The sequence below is a fragment of the Watersipora subatra genome, chromosome 3 (genome assembly GCF_963576615.1).
Source record: "Watersipora subatra chromosome 3, tzWatSuba1.1, whole genome shotgun sequence".
Lineage (NCBI taxonomy): Eukaryota > Metazoa > Bryozoa > Gymnolaemata > Cheilostomatida > Watersiporidae > Watersipora > Watersipora subatra.
Window position 1 is genome coordinate 58,866,891 of NC_088710.1, and position 16,140 is coordinate 58,883,030.

The 16,140-nt window shown below is 36.6% G+C and overlaps 1 protein-coding gene across 2 annotated transcripts; it reads left to right on the plus strand.

Moving 5' to 3' along the window:
- The first annotated feature begins 10,441 nt into the window (after positions 1-10,441).
- Positions 10,442-14,908, plus strand: LOC137391485 (DNA oxidative demethylase ALKBH2-like). 2 transcript variants are annotated; one of them, XM_068077977.1, is made up of 4 exons: positions 10,442-10,553; positions 10,850-11,145; positions 13,512-13,654; positions 14,413-14,908. In XM_068077977.1, the coding sequence occupies exons 2-4, from the start codon at positions 10,933-10,935 to the stop codon at positions 14,768-14,770; spliced, it is 714 nt and encodes a 237-aa protein (XP_067934078.1). In that variant the 5' UTR covers positions 10,442-10,553; positions 10,850-10,932; the 3' UTR covers positions 14,771-14,908. The 2 variants fall into 2 exon arrangements, with proteins under 2 accessions (XP_067934078.1, XP_067934079.1); XM_068077978.1 differs by lacking the exon at positions 10,442-10,553 and having other exon boundaries at positions 10,787-11,145.
- Positions 14,909-16,140: the final 1,232 nt, after the last annotated feature.

The window sequence follows — 16,140 nt, forward strand, 5'->3', positions numbered from 1 at the left end:
CTGCAAATATTTTGTTGTAGTTGTGCTCCCACGACTTTAACGCACTAGTTATGCAGTCTCAGTGAGAAAATTTCTAATACTGTACATGTATAATCTTTGATCACGTACGAAAAATTGTGTCCAAATTCTGAGCTGACAACTCTAAACGGCACTTACAAAAGGTGATCGCAACAAACTATTATTGAGAATACAACTACAGTATTTATAACTACCGTAGAGTACTTTCATAGACAATAGATATGAAAGGTTTATACAAATGTACGTACTGTACTTTATATTGTTTAGCTCTAGCTACGGAAAGGTAGATGCCGCGCAAGGAAAGGACGGGTGGGTAGCGCTTTATCCGTCTTTACATTCCGTACTGCCGCTCCATTGACCCAGTGTCGTATAGGGACACTATCCCTATGCGACACTGCATTGACCGTACGGATGCATTTATTTTATGCGCAAATGGCTAAATAATATCACATTACGAAATCTAACATTTCTTCAAAGTTATGTCATAATGCTATGCTATAACGTATTTAAGTCGACATATTCTTTAAGTGAAACATTAGCAAATTTAGGCCACTTTAAACTTGAGTGAGTTTTTAAGGCCACTTTTCTGTTGATATAATCATTTGTTTATATCCCTTTGTATTGTTTCGTTTTTATTCAAAGTATAATATGCTCATAATACATGTACATACTGTAATTAAATATGTACATTACATGTTTTCACTTAAACTATTTTGGCTAGCGAGACTTGATGCAAAGCGCGTTTATACGCATTACGGAAATAACTTGCGTCGAACCAACTACACACATGTATTTCTATTACACCCTACAAATCATTTGACGCTCTAAAGCTACATTCGAGACGTACCGCCTATGCGCCCGTTAATGCGCACGTTCCTTTCTCGTTGGCAGAACCGTTCATTGTGTATCCTGTGAAAGCAACGCTGCATCGTTTTACAGTCTACACATTGCTCGTCATTGTTTACGTGCAAGTTGAGTTTGCTAACTAAATACACGTATAAAAAACAAATGACAGTTTCTTTCCCCAATATCAACGATGCGAATTAAAATTGTCATATTGTAACGAGCGACACAAATCCATTGCGAGATGCTTTTTTACGTATAAAAAATCTTTCAATCGCCATCATTTAATAATATGAAATTAAAAATTTAGCCTACCGTATAAGACGCTCCACAAATTTGTTTTAATATTATAATCTAGTACGTATTATAGTGGGTGCTCGGTCGTCTAGTTAGGAGTTATTTACGCGTTAAACCATAACTGCCACGAACAACTTTTATCGTATTTACTAGGTAAATCAGACATGCTGATTCCGATTTTGTAATCAAAATAAAGATTAGGCCACTAACCTTCAGAGTAATAAAGGATTTTTTATAGCGTTTTAATATCGGTCTCGAAAACAACACGATCGGCATAACAAGCTCCGCCCATAAATACTTGACGTAACCTAGCTTTTTAGGAACAGAAGTTACGTAGAGATGTTTAGACCGATTTAGAATAATAAAGATGGGTGTTTTAAAATCTATTAATATCTGAATCCAGCTTTAAAAATAATATCAGTCTTTTCTGAAAGGTAGATAAGCTATTTAGCATTGCATATTTAAAAAGCGCGATAACAACGCTAGCTCGTGATAAAACCGCGCTTTTTGAGCTCATTTTTCTCGGCGTCCAGCCCATTTAAACGTCATGTAACAAGCTGCGAGCAATTTTAAATAGTTTATATCCCTTTCATAAAAAACTGAAACTATTTTACAGGCTGGATTTAGATAATAATGGGTTTTAAGACACCCATCTCTATTATTTTAAATCGGACTAAACTTTCCTAACTTCCGTTTCTGAAAAAGCTAGGTTTCGTCACATATTTATGGGCGGAGCTTGTAATGCCGATTGTGTTGTTTTCGAAACGGATATTGAAACGCTTTAAAAAAGCCTAAATGACTTTGAAGGTTAGTGGACTAATCTTTATTTTGAGTACAAAATCGGAATCAGCGTGTCTGATTTACCTAGAAAATACAATAAAAGTTGTTCGTGACAGTTATGGTTTAAGTGTTTTTTGAGAGGAGGCAACTCCAAAGTCACTCGTCAGAATAACAACTTTTCTAGGTTTTGGTAAAAGAAAACAACAAATGGTAACCGGCCTGGCAGTAGGGTTCTACTATTGTCCATGTGCTGGTGCAAACAAAGAATGGCGCAAACTGACTGCCGGTGTTTTCTGTGTGAGGTTTTTCAAGGATTAAAAACACAAAACTAGGTTGAACCAGTTTTAGTGAGTTGTAACCAGCCTACCGGAGCATGAGTACGCATGATTATATTCTGCATTATAAGAACACAGGTAAATTATAGAAAACAATAATTTGTAGGCATTAATGCAAAACAGCTAATCATCAATTAAGCGTAAATATAACATTGACATAATAGTACAGAATCTGATGTGATTATAATTGAGGCACCAAACATCCTCACTGCGATAAGCATCCATTTTATTTTTTTACATGATTCTGTAAGCACTGGAGTTGATTATTGGTACACTGGGAGCGTCCCGTAACTGGGAACTTATTGGAGGTATGTGTGTCTGGTGTGTCATGATCTGCATCTGGTCGATCATTGAGGTTGATTTTATGATTTGAGGCTGATTAATTTTCAGGGTTGGTGTGATAATCTGAGGTGGTTGTCCCTAATAGACGAGTATCCCTTCCTTTTCTGTATACCACATCATCATCAATACGGAATGAATATGACTTGCCATTGAGTTGTTTTTTTCCACTATGCTCTCTTTCCTTTCGCGCAGGTGAGTTTGCCAGTCGCGGAGAAATGCTGGTTGGCCTTGGCATAAATCTTGGGCAGACCTGTCACATTGCATCTGGGCTTTGAAATCTTCAGATGTGTTTGTTCTCATGTTGGCTGAGCTGCGGGCTCTACACTTCTTTGCGGTAACACAGATTTTGTTAATCTTAAGAGTTGCTGTATAGAGCTAACCTGTTCTGCTTCGCTGGGTCTGTTGCGATATTCGAGGAAGGCAGACTCAGGGTCAGAGCATCTGCGCAAGATGCGCTTTGTGATTTTTACAGCTGACTTGGCTTTGCCATTAGATTGGGGAAGATAGGCTAAGCTAGTGATGTGTGTAAAGTTTCAATCATTGCTGAATGTGGCGAATTAGTGGGAGGCAAACTGTGGGCCATCGTCGATTATGAAAGTTTCGGGAATCTCTAAGTGGCCAAAATATTTCTTCAGAGTCCTTATTATTGGTAGCATTGACTAGTTGGTCAGTTGTTTGTACTCAAAATAATCAATGTTGTAAGTTACAACTAGGTAGTGGTTGTCCTAAAACTTGAATAAGTCTATCTCCACTTTTGCCCGAGGCTGTTTTGACACCTCATGGCTTTACATGATCTCCTTCTGCTAAGCCAGAAAATCTTGTTGGTATTCTGGCAGTTGTTGATAGGGTTTAGCAATATATAATATCCTATTGATCTAAAATACTGTGTGACACGCTCTGTGTAAAGTGAAGTTCATTCCATTGTGGGCAGTGTGTAACAGTCTCAGAATATTTTGCATATCTCTCAGAATGACTTGAGGTTTTGTAAACTACACCCATCTCAACAGTGAGTTCATCTAGGAAATTTTGATATGCTCTATAGGTAGAAAACGCCGTTTCCTTCCAGCAATTCTGTATGAGGTGAATCAAGTCTTGTAGCTTGCAGTTTGTGACAGTAGCAGACCAGATCTTTTTCATTAAGCTATTTTGCAGTGGGGGATCCTAGCTATATTTCGAGAGGTTATATGTATGTTCCGATGGCTGTTGGTGCCGGAGTATCTCGAAGTATGATTTACACGAAAGCAAGTTTGCTGTGTGTTATTCAGTTCCCCTCTGCCTGCTAACCTTTGTTTTTGTATCTTTGTAAGTTTATTGGCATTGCCTGTAATCTGCCGGAAGCTTTGTGTATGAATTTCTAAAGATGGCTACTATTGGTTTGAGGCCAGTCTAAATAGTGATGTCCCGATGCCCAAAGATCTATCAGTCAGGTTGTTCAGTTATGAACACAATGGCCAACACTCTAGTTCCATGGCATGGAATTCTGCTCACGCCTAGATGACCGAATTTTTGTGTTGAAGCAGGGATGGCCCCAAACTAGCTGTAGATTTTATGGATTGCCATAAGCTGGGCCAGGTAAAAATGTTGTAAGTTGGACAAGACAGTTTTTGAGGCCTCTAGTCTGTTAAAGGAGTTTTTCTATTCTTCATATTCTTCAAGTCTGTCCTTGGCCTGAGAGAAGTTTTTGCCCAAGCTTTTCTTTTTCTATGTATATATTTCTCATAGTTTGTCGCTTGTAGGATTGATTGTCTGGTTACAGATCTTAAAATCTTGGGATAAATATTCCGTACCGAAGAAGATTCAATCTCGAACCCTGCCGTTTGTTAGTCTGACGCCTTACCCATTAGACTACAGAAATCGAATTGCTAGCTTGCCAATATAAGTAATTATATTGGAGCAAATACCTAGCTGCTTTGCATATGACACGGGTCATAGCATAACGTCACGAGAAGCTGTTCGTTCACATTATTAAACTGGCTAATAGCAAGCAACTTTCACTACATCTCATTGTTTATAAGACAAAACACTTTTCTCATGATATGCAGTTTGAAAGTTATAATGGCAAATGTTGTTATATGTTAAATACAAATCAATTTTCTGTCCAAAGACTTCTATTACCCGGGCAACGCCGGATGGCACAGCTAGTCAGTTGATTAATTTGTTGATGAACTTGGACATGTAGATAACATGCCTGAGCAAATGTTTTCATTTTTGCTAGGTCTATGGGGTTTCTATTACTAGCGTGAATTGAATTTTTCCTGGATCCGGCTTGATACATCATACATGTAAGTCAGTATATGACCAGGATGATGGTAACATCATCTGCAGAAATTGGCCCATGTCTTTGCTAAGTTTGAGTTGATTGTTCTGGCATGCGTGAACAGTGCACATAGATTGTTGTCATGCTCTTGCCCCGTAGCACCATGCATCAACAAGTCTTTGGCTATTATCGTCATTCATTCCGTCATACCGTCTTTCAGCTAGTTATTGCTGTTACTCTTCAGATGCCGAGTCAATGGTCTCCCAAAGTGATGGAGGCTGTTGATGTCTCAGCCAGCGAAAACTGGCAAAATCCTTTTGCATTACAATGTAAAATATTGAACTTTGTTTAGTTCAAGAAGTACATCATTGAGCTTGGGTAACACAATGTAGTTGCACTTAGCAAGCCTTGTTCAGGTTCTGAGGAATCCGCACAAACCTTCATATTTCCATTTGGTTTTGAGACAGGCTGTAGGTAGCTTTATCCAAACCGTTGGTTTGTTAAACAATAATACCATAGTCTTCTAGCTTTATATCCATGAATAAGTCCTCTTTCATGGATAGCAGAATTTTACATGATCGCATTTGTATAGGCTGGCTCCCACTTTGCAATTCAATCTGGATGTTTAATCCAGTAAAGATATCGCTGAAATCAGTCAGTACTATGTCAAGGTTTTGGTCATTCATACTGTTGTTTCTCCGTATGAATAATAATAGAAGCATAGTAAATGTAATTTGTTCACTCTTAAGTATGCAATGAAATAATATTAAGATACAACAGTATGGTATGTAAAAGTATAGTACTGGTACAGCAGTAACATAGTTTGCCTGTATGAATAAGAATAGAAGTGTAATAAATGTAGTTTAGAGACTCAAGTATGCAATGAACCCTTGATCTGAAAATCTAGCTTATATACCCACTAGCTGTGCTACCCGGCTTTGCCCGGGTAATAGGAAAGTCTTAGGACAGAAAATTGATTTGTATTTAACATATAACAACATTTGCCATTCTAACTTTCAAACTACATATCATGAGAAAAGTGTTTTGTCTTATAAACAATGAGAAGTAGTAAGATTTGCTCGCTATTAGCCAGTTTAATAATGTGAGCGAACAGCTTCTCGTGGCGTTATGCTATGACCCGCGTCATACGCAAAGCAGTTAGGTATTTGCTCTCATATAATGACTTAAATTTGCAAGCTAGCAATTCGATTTTTGTAGTCTAGTGGGTAAGGCGTCAGACTGGCAAACGGCAGGGTGCGAGATCAAATCTTCTTCGGTACAGAATCTTTATCCCATAGATTTTAAGATCTATAGCCGAAATGCATATACACTAGTGTTGGGCCGGTATTGGGTTATCCGCTCTTACCGATACCGAGGGATTTTCGGTATCCGAGGAAACCAATCATTTTCGGTGACAGCTAGGTATCCGCGGCTGGTTTGATACGATCGGTATTTATCCGTAAAAGCCTACCGGTAAATGGTTATACGGATATCCGGAGAGATTTTTAAAACGCTCCGTGACGAACATGCTAATCTCAGCACGCATTGGCGAACAAATTCAACGAAAATTTCCACGCTTACTGTATCTATTATTATATTACGTTACATTGATAATGCCACCAGCCTCGAAGGTTTGGGAGTTCTCCACAGATGGGAGGATGTATAAAGACTCTAACAGGACTGGACTCTAATTGGACTGCTTATAATTATGTGCTTACATTACCTGATTACAATGTGTGATAGTAAGATTTCTGTAAACTGTTTCAGTATATTTAACAAAGAGAGCCCCTTGCCATTATCTATATGTTCTTTATTATACATAACGTTTGTATCAATAACTATATTTTTTAATAGAATAAACAATAAAAACATCTATCATGAAAATTATATTTCCATCTTTCTTTTCTTTTTTGGCTTTCTAAAACAAGGAGTCTCTTTGCCGTAACAATATACTGCTGGCTAAAGAATGTTTTTTTGTACAGGCTATTTTTTGCGCAACGATAAAAGTTGTTCGAGACAGTTATGGTTTAAAATTTAAACCATTAAACTTTGAACCATTTAAAGACACACTGATAACCACATACCGAACAATAGTACCGACAATACCGAACATTCTTAGTTGGCAAAGGATACCGAAGATGGTAAATACCGAGGATACCGATACCGGGAAAACCGATAAAAATGTGCAAGGATATCCGATCCGGCACTAAATTAAATACCGGCCCAACACTAGTGTATACTTTGTAGTGGTTTACATACTTTGAGAAATATAGATATATATATATATATATATATATATATAGATTAACAATGGCTATATTGTACATAGCTATTTTACATAGCTAAACAAAGCTTAGCAAAAAATTAATTATTGTGTATAGCGTAATGTTGACTTTAGGCATTATCCCAGCTTTTTCTTATAGCAATATATCACACATTGTGACTTAATTTACCAGTTCATTTAACTTGAGATGGTTTGTTTCTTTACAAGTCATAAAGGAGAAATAGCTGTGCTGAGGGTTGTCTATAACCAGAAACTTATAAAAAATATAAGTTTTGTTATTTCTTGATACTGCTAGGTGAATATAACCTCAAAGTGTTCATTTCTTTTGATCATGTATAGTAGTGGTCGCACTAGTAGACATCAACTTGGGTTGTCTTAGTCTGTCATAGTCTCAGGTATTTGGGGCGGTTGTTAGCTCTTTTGTTGCCTCTGATTAGCACTTTTGCCATGCCAAGTAATTGACTGTCCTTTTCTTTAATACTGATGCAGTTCATCTGGTCACTTTGTCATTCACCATCACTGGAATAATTCTAGGAGTCTTGATTTATGGTTTATGACTCTTTGGTTTTAAATCTTGATCTACACAGAGCTGCAAAGTTGTCGAATTTGTTTCAGTCATTACACTGTTTGCCATATGCTGGGGAGGATCTCGGAAGATGTGATTTGTTATAGTTCTCATAAGTCAGGGGTTAGCTGGTCAGTCTTAGTTTCACTTGTGTTGTTGTATAAAGCGTTCACAACTAAATCTATGTTGGGACATTTTATGAATATACAGTCATATCTATGCTTGAATGCATGGTTAGCATGCAAAAGAAGTCGCTCGTTGACCTCTTCATGGTAACTGATGAGAGTTGACACAGCTTCGGCTGATCAAGGTAGGGTCATGGTGATGATGCGTTGACATGCCGGCCTACTGTTAATAAAAACTTCCAGGGTCTCAAGCCGACAAGTTGCAGACTGGTTGAAGAAATGTGTTGTGCTGGATTTGTTACCTGTATACAAGACTCCAAGCTTGCTGAGGCCTGTCTCGATTGCTCCACGGTCCTGATACTGTGTTTTTGTGATATTCTGCGATTGAAATCTACACGCGAGATTCTGTGCTTGTGAGCGAGAATAGTATCCGATTCCATATCAAGACCAGATATAAATTAAAGTAAGTCACTGTGCTACGCCTTGTATGACAGTTTTTTGCGCTGCTTTTGTTGTTTGCGCATATCAGGCAAGTATAAGTAGCTCCTCATTGCTGTCATTATGTTATTGTCACCAAGATGTGAAAAGGCTTTTTGGAGGTAATCGAGTATCACATGCCTTCATCACCTGTCATCGCAAATAAATTTCTCTTCTTTTAGACTAGATATTTTGAGTTATTCTTTTCACTTTACGGGGATTTCTTCATTCCACAGGGAAATACGGAGTGCTTTCCTCAACTCAATTTTTGGTTAACGTCTGGTCTAAAATGGCATTTAGGACAGATCATAAATGCTTATTTCTTTCATGCTTCACGGCTTGGCTACCAAGACTTAAGCCTCCTTTTTTGTTGTACAGGCAGTAGTCATAGCTTTGTGTCGCACATCATTCATTCTCAATCATGTAGTTGTGTGAAAGATAGTGGAGAAATTTGGTGATTATATGTGACTGCTCAATTTTTAGTGTAAGATTCTCTCTGATCTCACAACATTTCGGCTGAAGTTCTAATTGATTATCCGCTCTTTGGTATTAAGGCTGGAACCCTTTAGAACGAAAAGGATACTCTTGAAAATATATTACCATAACTTCGGAATAGGCTGATCTAGGCTCATGATTGGCTAGGCTCATTTCAACCTTTTCAACTTCTTGGGAAAGGAGGCTGTTGCTGACTGGGGGTATATTCAGTACGTTCCCAGTTTTTGAGATGTAAGGTTTAAGCATTTCTTTATGAGCTCAGGTTTTTTTTATCTTGCAATGCGAGCATGTTTGAATCATCTGCGCACCCTGTTGCCAAGTTTTACTCCCATACCATTTCGGCCTATTAATAAATAGGTTCTACACATAACTGATACGAAATAAATGTGTAGCAAATCAAGCCAGTTGTCCTTGGGGGTAGGATGTCTGCCATGGTTACTGTAGGCAAGCATAACCAGTACTGATGGTGAACTTCCTGCAACACAGCTATGGTTTTAAGCCCTGTTAACACAATAGTTCCATTTTTCACTCAGTATCGTTTTCAAGTGGTAGAAAATGAATTGCTCAAGTTGGTTCTGCTCTTGTGATAACATACCTCAAACTGTGACCTCGCTAGTAATCGTATCTAACTTGAAATTTGAGCATATACCAAAAAAGGAGATGTCACTAATTCCATTGCAGCTGGTCAAATGACTCATGGTAGTCCTTATCCTGATGGAACCCCACATTCTTTGAACAGTTTGAAAAGCATTATTACCTGAATTGACAATGATAACTACGAGTGCCTAGGTTTCAAAGACTTGTTTGTCAACGGCTTGTACCTGTAGTTTGGCCTTGTTTTCATCTATGTGTACTTCAGTTTTTTTTTTCATTTTTATAGCCTTTTCATTGTTGAGTTGTGAGGTCCACATCTCTCGGATTTCAACTTTGCTTACTATAATCAATTATAGATTTCTGGAGGTAGACCTCTGAATTGTGAGTGGTGACTATCTTATTGTTTAGAAATATGAGGGTTTCTCACTAAAGCCATTGGAGCGCCTGATTTACTAAATTCTCGAAAGCTCAGGTCATCAAGGTTTGCCCGAATAGTAAAACTTCGACCGTTTAATCCGCATAATTTCAAGTAAGTTGATTTAGCTTGAAGGAATAGTTTATTTTAAAGGGTGGTGTATCTAATACATCTACTATCTAGTAATAGCATCTATGGTTCTGTACACCATCTACAGGGTACTAATATACAAGTTATTTTCATGTTTCGAAGATTCGGCACGTCCACAAAACGTGCCAAAGTTCACAAAAGATTCGTCCTTGGGTGCTTGGAAGTTCACAAAAGATTCGTCTTTGGGTGCTTGGAAGTTCACAAAAGATTCATTCTTGGGTGCCTGGAAGTTCACAAAAGATTCGTCCTTGGGTGCTTGGAAGTTCACAGAAGATTCGTTCTTGGGTGCTTGGAAGTTTACAAAAGATTCGTCCTTGGGTGCTTAGAAGTTCACAAAAGATTCATTCCTAGGTGCTTGGAAGTTTACAAAAGATTCGTTCTTGGGTGCTTGGAAGTTCACAAAAGATTCATTTTTGGGTGATTGGAAGTTCACAAAACTGCAAAGATTTTACCGTTTAAAATGCTTGGCTTTTGATAGGTTGAAATTTAGATGTGAGGTAAGTTTTTGCGAAAGTGAATTATATCTTTCCACTTCCCAAGAGTCGAAATCTAGCTGAACACCAAATCCTTGCTAAGGTGAATGAAGACCTTCCCTCTTATATAAATTGAAATATAGATTTAGCTGATTTAATTTAGATAGCTTGACCTTGCGCTGACTGTAATAGCGGTTAGTGTTTACCATATAAGAAATAGATCTACTTCAAACGCTAGAGGACCACTGATGTGTTTTTCAGTATTATATGCTCTGTTTGTTTACAATCACTTATATAATGGCATATTTATATACAAAAAATGGGTACATGTAGTTTAATTAAAATATAAATGGTGCCCAGTATAATTGTAGGTTGAAACTTATCGACTGTGCATTCTAGACTCTTCCTACATTTTACCAAATCCCTGGAGAAGTGGCGATAAGTAGATTGTTGGATAGCTATCCGTTTAGACATTTGAAGCCATGCAATCTACTGCACGGCCTTGTTCGTGCGCGGAACTGGGTTCCAGCAAGCATTTTTCGGCAAACCAGCTGAGCTGCTGTTATGGCTTGTTGTACAGCCGCTCCGAAGCTGACTTGCTTCTTTCTGAATGTGAATCAAAGTTCAAATACCTCTCCAAGGAACAAAGTCGAGTCAAAGTATATGGAAAATGGCATGACATACCAAGGCAGCAGGTAAACTGTATGTATTTAATAACTTAATAATTTTATATTTGACTCATGAGAAGAGTGTTCAAAATTAATGTATTAATTTTGTTATATTTCACAGAAAATAGAGTCAAACTTCGGCATATGAGATTCATTCTGTGATCTGTTTGGTATTTAAAACTTCATGTTTTGATATTCCGATAACAATACATCGTAATTCATTTAATTAGTTCCACAGCCCAAAAACATACAACAGCTCATTAATAAATATGTAAGTTATTAGTTGTATCAAGTAACACTATGTGATAACTCAAATGCTAAAATAGTGATCAAGGAAAAAAGGCTATCATAGCTATTTTAAAGACATACGAACGAAAGTGTATGTTCAGCAATTTTTGGAGGTAGAGATGATAGTAGAGATATGTATTGTAACTCATGCCAACTGTGACTAGGTGAAGTTTAAACTACCTTCACTTATATAATATATAATTATGTGCATATTATATATTATATTCACTTATATAATGTATATTTTTCATGTATTTTTCATTTTTACTGTAACTTGTTTCTTTAACCTACGAGATGCTTACAAGTTACAACATCATCTGTTGGAAATTACATTGGATGTAAAGTTGAACAATTACTGGGATTCGGTGTTGTATGTTGAAATTTTAGTATGTTATGGCAATCCCGAGTAAAGGTTTGACTACGGAGTTTATTGTTGTCAATGGTTTAATTTTGCTTGCAACTTAATTGGTTCTGTCATTGTAATTCTCGCAGTTTGTGACCAGTTTATTTGTTCTGTTGCTACATTGCTGTTGCTGAAAACTTATTAGCACTCAGCATAAATTTTACTATTAAATTCAAACAGACCGTGTTAAAAATTTCAATTAGTTGAAATATTGAGTACAGAAATTCACATGTAGCTAAAAAGAAGTTAAAAACTTCAAAAATTCATTCGTCGAAACTTCAAATTTAATATTCCCTCTTAGAATATTTAATCAACATCCAAATAATTGTTAACGTCAAACTAGACAGATGTTAAATATTTTAATCAATTTGTGAGCTGAGTAAACAAATATATGGGGAACACAAAAGAATACCAGAAGTTAGAATATAAAGTGTAATAATTCAGCGCTCATCCATATATTTAAATCTCAAAGTTTGAATGTCTGCCAGTCCAGTTATAGCTATTAAAATCTTTAGCAATTTATTGCTCTTATCATACACTGTATGACACACTAAATGCTAAACTTTTGAATATTAACTAATATTGCCTTTAGCATTTGTTATTTTTGGAAATTGTTTAAAAACTAATTTTTTGCTATTATCCATTTTTTTTAATTTGTAATTTTTAAATGTGCCGTTTCAATTTCAAATGTGCATTATACTTCTATTTCCGGTTTTTCGTAAGGTTTGATTGCTAAGTTAGTAAAGGCTAATACTATTCACACGGACAATTGTATTATGTCAAGTAGGAATGGCCTCGACATTCTCTCTTCGGTCAGTCAGACAAAGTACTAGACAAAGACAGTACGGTATCTCATTTTTACATTTGTACCAGTATCGTAAAGTACCAGTATCGTCGTAATCAAAGTTTTGATGGATAGCTTCTGCTGGAACAATAATCATTTTTATACACACAGGCTTCTATGCACGAATTGTTATTATTAATTCAACATATTCAGGATTTTTTTTCAGTTCGTATTAAATGTATCATTACCGAATCATTTTTTATTGTAATCGTAGCAAAACCGATTTAATATAGCTATTACTTGCTAATTATTTCACATTTACATTTAAAAATTTTGTAGTTGTTTTATTTTGTTTCTTAATTTATTTGACCTGCACAAAACATTTTTCTCATGATATGAAGTTTGAAAGTTACAGTTGTTTGATGAAGTTTGAAAACCTTTACTGTGTTTTATTTTTTCTCTTAATTTATTTAAACTGCACAAAAAACTTTTCTCATAATATGAAATTTGAAAGTTAGAATGGTAACTATTATTATATGTTAAATAAAAATAAGTTTTCTGTGCCAAGACTTTTATTACCTGGGCAACGCCGGGCATTCAGATAGTATAAATAAAAAGATTGAATTTCCTTTGTAGAATGCTTAGTGTGACTTGCACAACAACCAGCTAGATAAATTACCTAAGATGGCTAGCACTGAAATATTTTAGTTTTTGCATTTTTGCAATCATTAAGTGTATTACACATATTTATGACTAGGATAAGGAGGTGGATCCAATATTAATGTTAGCAGATATTATAATAATATGTTGAATATTTGTGAGAATATAAATAGGTATAAATGGATTCTGGATGCCGGTGCAAGTTTGATGCATAATATTAGTAGTCATCCAAAAGCTGTTGACCTCAATTGATTACAGTGCGCATATGGAGATCCTGATATCAGTTACAAGTTCTCTGGAGCAATGGTCAGTTCTCAGCCATGGCCAGAGTTCTTATCGATAGTTCGGGACAAAGTCAGTGCCCTGTGCGGATGTGATTTCAACTTTGTGCTTGTTAACCGGTAATCAGCTGTCAATGTCTTTAATTTCATGTAATATAGATACTTGATTTTATAGCTTCAAGTTTGTTCTTGTTAGATTTTTTGAAGTATTTACCAAAATTTTGACACATCAGGACACTTATACCGCTCTCTACGCTTTCACCATTTTTATACATATACATATAAGTACATGTCCTTGGACATACAGCATACACAATACTGAAATCCGTAAGAAATTAATGAGAACTGAACCAAAAAGAGTGATTGAAGTGAGAAATAAAGAGACCGAGTCAATATAAATATTCTTGAATCAATCGGTGTGAAAAAGGCAAATGACGAAAATTGCTGACATGTGATTCTCTGTAAGTGCAGGAGAGGAGTGGTCAGATTCCATTCAATAGTTCAAAAATGGTTTCAAGCTATTCCTGCAAGAGTTTTTGTTATCGCTGACATGAACCAGCTTGTTGTTAGGGAACTTTGAAATCAATAGACTGTGTGCTCAGCATTCATGCCTTAGCAGTGTGTATTGCTATATGTATTCATATTGAGGCATCTTGGCATCACCCAAGATACTTGAAGCAACAATGTTGGAAGGATTACTGTGTATACATAATGCGGATCTATAATGTCACAACATATTTCAGTTATTGCGAAATGTCCTTGTACAGTCTGTGTTTTGCTACAGTATTGGTGGACTCGATAGATGAGCTGGTAGTCATATTTTATAGAATAAGCTTCCCAGCCCAAAAACCCCTCTCACCAGTTATAATCATCTACAGGTACAAGGACGGCATTGACTATATGGGGGAACATCAGGATAATGAGAAAGGGTTGGATCCTCAAGCTCCCATAGCATCATTATCTCTTGGCAGAGGGCGAGACTTTGTATTCAGACACAAGAGTGTGAGACACAGGAGTAGACATCGGCCTGCTGACTCTGACAACCTTAAAATAGAACTACGACACGGCACCCTCTTAGTCATGAATCCTCCAACAAACAATCACTGGTATCATTCTCTTCCCGCCCGCAAGCAACTACTAGGTGTGAGAGTGAACATGACATTTCGAAAGCTGAAAGTCAAGTTACCTAATGCCACGCCATCTTCAAAAACTCTGCTTGACCCGCGATGCTCTTAACTTATTCGCATCAGTAAGCCCGGCATCATCATTGTGACTTGCAAAATTATTGTAGTGACAAGCTTGACTGTTCACATTTGTAAAGGTCCATAGATTTGCATGGTTTGCCAATACTTCTTTAATAAATATACTCATGCGTAATAATACATTCTGCTGGTCATAGTTAAATGGATTTCTATTCAAAAAGAGCCTTGGAGCTGCTAATGGACCAGTCTGTTCGAAGTGTTCAGACTAGCTTGTCATAGGCTGCCACTGCATGGATGCGCTGCTTTTTATTAGATTGGGGCTCTGGTTCTCTGTCATTAATCTTTCAGCAGGTAAGAAAATGTGGAAAATTTTAAATATATTGTCTCTAGGTTGATGGCAATGTCATACCTCGTATCTACAGCTTAGTTTATGCCAGCGGTTCTTAACGTTGTTGAAGGAATTGAATTCTGCAAGTGTTGTATGTACACTGATCAAACCAATGTCGATGAAAATATATCGTATGAATATATTCCCATCTACAAAATGGAAATATATTCATACGATATATTTCCATTTGTAATGGAAACATTTTGTATGAATATATTTTCATATTTCCATTTGTAAATATCAAATAAAAAAATCCTGATATCCTTTTAGGACATCAGGTTTTTTATTTGATTGACTAACTGTCACCCTCTCCTATGATTCATATATGGCATAGATTAGTGAATGTTTCTGTTCCAAATGTAATTGTCAATAAAGTGATATTTACTATAATAACAGCTGTGTTCATCCATCGCCATGGTTGAAGGTGATAAAAAAGATTGTATAGTGTGACATTTAAACGTGACATTCGGCTTTGTAGCCCACCACTCTTAAGCTATTTGCCCTAATAGAATAGTTGTGTGCAGTCTTACTCGCTGTGCTTTATCGGCACGCCTGATGATCTCTCATGTCACACGAGACTATCAGGTACTAGCACATTTAAAATAAAATATGCTAACTTCACTAAACCTCTGAGCACAGGTTAATAGCCATTGGTTTATACAGTTAAATCTCCTGATTAACTGGCAGTTATTGCTGTATGCTCAACTGCCACAGTTAATCTGTACTACCACGGTTAATCTGTACTACCACGGTTAACCTGTACTACCACTTTTAATCTGTGCTACCACAGTTATTCTGTATTACCACTTTTAATCTGTGCTACCACGATTAATCTGTACTACCTCAGTTAATCTGTACTACTATGGTTAATCTGTACTACCACAATTAATCTGTACTACCACGGTTAATCTGTACTACCACGGTTAATCTGTACTACCATGGTTAATCTGTACTACTACAGTTAATCTGTACTACCACAGTTAACCTGCCACAGGGCTGCATGAACTGCCAGTATT

What these genes read in the sequence shown, in the direction of transcription:
- LOC137391485 (XM_068077977.1), top strand. Translation starts at nt 10,933, where the DNA reads ATGCAATCTACTGCACGGCCTTGTTCGTGCGCGGAACTGGGTTCCAGC. An exon ending in ATGACATACCAAGGCAGCAG is followed by an intron (nt 11,146 to 13,511) that starts GTAAACTGTATG and finishes AATTGATTACAG; the next exon opens with TGCGCATATGGAGATCCTGA. An exon ending in AACTTTGTGCTTGTTAACCG is followed by an intron (nt 13,655 to 14,412) that starts GTAATCAGCTGT and finishes AATCATCTACAG; the next exon opens with GTACAAGGACGGCATTGACT.